Below are 5,756 nucleotides of genomic sequence, written 5' to 3'. Positions count from 1 at the left end.
ACTTGTGGGGACCATTTTGGTTGACCCCACAAGTACAGACAGGACAGGACAGTACAGGATAAATTCAAACTGGATTTTGGTTGAAGTTAGGTTTAGAGGATAAATTCAAACTGGATTTTGGTTGAAGTTAGGTTTAGGCAGTGACCCCCCCCCCCCCCCCAAGCTTAGGGACTTTTGCATGTATAATGCATTATATCAATGAGAAGTGTCCACTACACTAGAAAAACCCTTGTGTGTGTGTGTGTGTCTGCGTGTGTGTGTGTGTGTGTGTGTGTGTGTGTGTGTGTCGGGCGTGCCTGTGAGAACAACATAAAATGCAAGGCATCAGGGTAGTTAAAAAAAATCTGAAATAGAGAACATTTTTGCTATTGTGCGAAAATAAACTTAGCAAGTCACATGCTTACTATTTGCAGCTGAACTCTGTACTGTGTGTGTGCGTGTGCGTGTGCGTGCGTGTGTGCGTGTGTGTGTGTGTGTGTGTGTGTGTATAAACAAAAACCCAGCACCAGGGGAAAGTTTTTTCTCGGAATATTGTGGGGAAAAAAATATGTTCTTTTAGTAGGTTGGGCTACAACTACATGTGTAATTATTAAACAATAATCAACAAATACAGATAATTGTTTACTAAATTAATTGATTTTTGAGTACTCAATTAATTGTTGAGCCCTACAACTGTCCAAATGCTCAATTTTAATTGTTAAAAATGTGCAAATATATTTAAGAATATTAATTTTCTGTTAGTCAGCGCTATCTTAGCAGGTTTAAACTACAACTGTATATGCAACAATTGATCAAGCAACAGGTGATAAACAAATTAATCGATTGAGTATTCCAATAATCATTTAGAGGCATGAAATTGTCCAAAGGCTCAGAATTTTATTCTCTCAACAAGAAATATTCTTATGTTTTAATTTTCCATGAAAGTAAGTTGTTGAATCATAAATAATCATTTGCAAACATTAAAAAAAAACTTTATAGAGTAGGAGGTAGCTTCGCAGGTTTAAACTGCAACTGCATGTGCAACTATTACTCAACAAGTAAGTAAGTGTAATCAAATTATCCTTTAGAACTAAAAATTCAAACTCACATCTTGGTCTTCTATTAAAGCATGTTGTTGAATCAAAATCATTAGCAAATATCTGCTTTTGATTTGAGAAATTGTTTTGTTTTTTTACATTTTATGTACTAAACCAGCAAAAAAAAAAAAAAAAATATTAAGTTGAAACAAATTATTTCAGGGTTGTTGTTTTTTCTTTTAAATCTGATTCTACAAAATAAATACAGTACTACAAATAATGACTAAAATAATCATAGTTTGACACTCTAATTACAACATAATCTTTAATTATTTATTTTTTGCTGATTGTCACCTGGAAATTCTGTATTAATATTAAATTTGGAACATGATCATTATGCTTCTTTTATGCCCTGGACTTTAATACTTGCATGCTGCTTTTGAAATATTGATTAAAAACACACATTGGCATGGTGAATAAAAAGAGCAATTTCACAGTCACACTCATGAGAAAAAGAAATTCAGGCATCAGATCAGTTTGATTTTTTTAACCCCCCCTCCTTTTGTTGCACATCAGGATGAAAATCTAAAGGCAATTCCTTTTTGTGAAGCCAGACACCACATTGGCCAATTTGTTAATTTTGGGAGGAGCAGGCATGGTGATGACGCGCTTGAGATAGCAGCGACGCCTGTCAGGGAAATAAATACATCATTAAATTTGTATATACACAGTACTGTATTGTGTACTATATCAAGGTCATGGAACAAAACAGTGGTAACATGGTAAAACGGTAGCACTATCATACTGTACCAGTAGGTAGAGTCCCTGAAGTTCTCATTGACATAAGTGTAGAATTGACAATTTTGATCAATACTACAGGTCTTCTGGCATGTCTCTGGGTCATCCATCAGTTCGAAGCGAATATCCGAACCTTGGAAATCAACTCCCTCAAGAGCAGTCTTTGCCCACTCTGCACAGGAAAAAATTGAGAAACAATCAATAAGTGAAAAAACTGAAAGTTAAAAAACTGAAGACAACCAAAAATGTGCCACATTTGATCTAAAAAGTATTTTATCTAATAGCTCAAAACTATTCTACAAATTAAGGATAAACACAATTATCAAAATTTTATTAGGGAAAATTGAGGCAAAAATTCCAGCAGGTGGCAATAGAGTCCATGCAATATAGTCCATGTATTTAGCAAATTAAAACGGTTACAAATTGTTAAAAATATATACTTACACATTCAAACACACACACACACACACACACACACACACACACATATATAATATATATATATATATATATATATATATATATATATATATATATATATATATATATATATATATATATATATATATATATATATATATATATATATATATATAAATGATTAAAGTGATATAAAATATCTTTTTTCCTTTCAACTACTCAAATTGTTTAGTGGTATCAGTTCTATCCATACATATGTAGGTTGAATTTATTAACACCCACAAAAAAATTTAAAAATGGTATGGTCTGTCTTGTAGCCTGTGAAGTGACGATGACACTTTAACTGGTCTCTACCACCACCTACTGTCTTGAGGTGAAAGACAAGTTAACAAAGAATAATCTGTTTGCTTGCATAGTTTTGAATGCCGCTCAACTGAATGTTGCAAAAATCGCAGGAAAAACAATGTCATAAATCCTATTAAAATGCATCTCAAATTAATTATACAATTAATTATAATAGTTTTATATGCTTCAAAATTTGGACAAGTTACAATCATATAGAAATGTCAGAATTGTTGCATTTTGAAATTTTACATGTTTTAATCATCTGCTGGAAACTTCAACTCCCTAGTGTTTTTTTCCCATTGATTCTTTTATGATGTAAATAAAAAAAAAAAAATCAAAGGAATTTTCATAATTTGTAACAGAATGACATGTGGGTTAAAAAAAAAAGACTATAAAACTCACCGGTATCTTGTTTACAGAAATGTGTTGCTATCCCAGAAGTAACACCTTCTTGGGCCTTCATCACTAGCTCATTGGGGTTGTTTTTCAGCTCACAAGTGAGGGAATTGCTGAACAGATATATAGAAACAACTTTGTGTTTTTATACCATAAATAAGAGCAAATAAGGACAAATATCATTTGATGAACCTCTGGTAGGAGAAGTAAGTACAGCGTGGATGAGCGGAGCACATTGCATGACAATGCTGTGGCGTGCCAGCCAGTTGAGTTTCTATGGTGCCCCCATCAATATTGGTGTTGGGAAATAGCATCGAGGAACATTCTGATGGGGCAAAGCAATTCGGTCAAAAACACACAGCACTATCTTAGCTTTTTTTTTTCTTTCCCTTTTCTTTTACCTGTGTTGGAGGGCTGACTAAGCTGGGCGTTGTTTGAAAAGCCTGAAACCACACCGGTCTTCCTGTTTACATTTAAGGTCCTTGGTAAGGGCCAGCTGAATTTCAAGTGGCATTTATACCTTGAAAAATAAATAAATAAATGAATAAATAAATAAATAAATAAATAAATAAATAAATAAATAAAAAGTAGCGCAAATTTTGCGAACTGAAACCACCGCTCCTCATATTTATCAAACAAATTCTTCAACATTGACAACTAAGAGCAATCTAACTGATCTCCGCTCAACATCGAGCAGATTTTACCTGATCTTCTCAGGTGTGAAGACGCCATTCACAAAAGTAAAGAAGTGGCAAAAGGGGTCTTCGGTGCAAACTCTTTGACACTCCTCGTAGTCCGCCGTGAACAAAAAACGATAGTCTGCCCCCAAAAAGTCCACATTCTGGTACACTCGAGGCAGACAGGGCTCTTGTATACAGATAGGGTTTAAAAACAAAACAAAAGTAAGTATACAATTAAATGAGATGAAGTTTGGTGTAAATGGGTGTCACGGAAGAGACATACGTGGGTCTGGGCCACAGTGTTTCAGAGAATACCCCGAGGTGATACCAAGGCTATTCTTGACCAATTGGGGCTCCCCAGAGGGCGTTGATTTAAGGTAGCAGTAGAAGTTTCTGCAAAGAAGTCCAGAAAATTTTTACTACACTAGTCACAAAAGGTCATGATTTTTGTGTGAAATTTCCGAACGAACCATAGATGAACTTTGACTTTTGTTCAATTGTTGACCGCATGTTCAGAGTTCAATACTTGTTGCACAACTTATCTAACAAGCAGGGGAACAGCAAAATTGCAAACAGGTGTTTGAGCTGTGACTGAATAGAATCACTGCTTTGACAATAACACAAATTCATCATGTAATTGACATTCTGTCTTGATGAGAACACAAGGACTGACCAAGTACTGTTACATTGAATACATAACAATACATATATACAGCGGGCCCCCGGTTTACAAGATTAATCCGTTCAGCAGTTGGGATTGTAACATGAATTCGTCGTACGGCGGGCAATCCAAACCTATTTTAATTCACTAATGCATGTAAAACCACAGGTAAAAACATCAAAATGGTATATACATATTAAAAAATTAGTCAAAATAGTATAGTATGTGCTACGTATATATCATATACGTGTATACAATTAAAATACATCATAAATAAAAAATATAGAAATGATTTCTTAATCTTTATGTGACAAGCTTGTTATGGCTTGTTGTATAGTGAGGGTTACCTTCTTCGTATTTCTTGATTATCTCCAGCTTCATTTCCATATAAATCATCTTACTTCTCTCTTTAGCATCACTAGCAATCTTGGGATCCATGGCTAACCAATCAAAGTATGAAGCAGGGCTAAATTCATCGAGTGCCATATCCTGCCAATTTTCAATCTTTCACTCACCTTTCACACCTGGTTCAAATAATCAGCTCATTAGCAAGCCCTGTGAAAGCCTGATAACAATCCTGATCATTTTGTTGAATGTAAGACACATCAAAAACAGACTGGATATGGCTCTCGAGGAACTGGAATTCCCTACCCCTGAATTAAGCAGTAAAATGCACAACTGTCGGAGCCAGCAAGGCCTTCTCTCCTGGGATAACATAAGCTGACATCATTATCATAACTATAATGAAAGTCAATTTCATTTTAAAATTATTTTTACTGAATATATATAAAAAAATATATATATATATATAAAATTATTCTCCATATTCTGTTTTTTTTCGTGTCTTATTATATCCATTTGGTTACGCTACTGTCAGTGTTGTAGGATTAAATTGGAGTTTTTAGCCAATTAGAATTCAGCAAACTTGTGTCGTCAGGCTGTATGTGATCTTCCTGCTCCCAGAGTTGCTAGGGCATTCGCTTCAACAGTTGCGAGCTTCTGCGCAAGCGGAGCTTGGATATGTGAGTCTGGAGGGGCGAAACAGAATTTAATAGACAGCTGTAATAGCAGACCGAGTCATAAGATTGCCATCTAGAGGTCTCACGTTGAATGTGACGTGAGTGGATGCTCACTGCAGGAAAGCAGTGCAATGGTCAACAAGCAAGCTATGATGTGTTTGCTTTGGCTAGAGGCGTAGCGTTGCATATTAACTAACCTGTCCCGACTTGGCCTTATTTCTGACTGGGCTCCCAGGGGCGAGACTAACCCTGCCAAATAGTTTTGCTGGGAATGCCTTTTGTTTGCAAAGGATCGATTTGGTGTTTGGAGCTACACTGGATTTGCAAACATTAATTGTTTAAACAAGGCAACAACAAGACAACAAAGCATGGCTGGACACACGCACTACGGTGCTTTAGAAAACTTCTTGGGACACCCGAA

The 5,756-nt window shown here is 35.4% G+C and overlaps 1 protein-coding gene across 1 annotated transcript; it reads right to left on the bottom strand.

Annotated features, from left to right (window-relative positions):
* Nucleotides 1-856: 856 nt before the first annotated feature.
* LOC148405015 (coagulation factor XI-like) lies at nucleotides 857-4,712 on the bottom strand (the record flags this gene model as incomplete). The annotated part of the gene is made up of 8 exons (XM_088407316.1): nucleotides 857-1,704; nucleotides 1,827-1,986; nucleotides 2,982-3,088; nucleotides 3,168-3,300; nucleotides 3,377-3,495; nucleotides 3,680-3,842; nucleotides 3,939-4,048; nucleotides 4,664-4,712. Coding segments are annotated over 8 exons (944 nt in total), but the record flags the coding sequence as incomplete, so codon positions are not given.
* Between the last annotated feature and the right edge of the window lie 1,044 nt (nucleotides 4,713-5,756).

This window comes from Hippichthys cyanospilos, unplaced genomic scaffold (genome assembly GCF_059441005.1).
Source record: "Hippichthys cyanospilos isolate Australia breed blue-spotted pipefish unplaced genomic scaffold, RoL_Hcya_1.0 HiC_scaffold_93, whole genome shotgun sequence".
NCBI lineage: Eukaryota > Metazoa > Chordata > Actinopteri > Syngnathiformes > Syngnathidae > Hippichthys > Hippichthys cyanospilos.
Note: the sequence above shows the minus strand (reverse complement) of the source record. Positions and strands in the feature narration are given on the sequence as shown.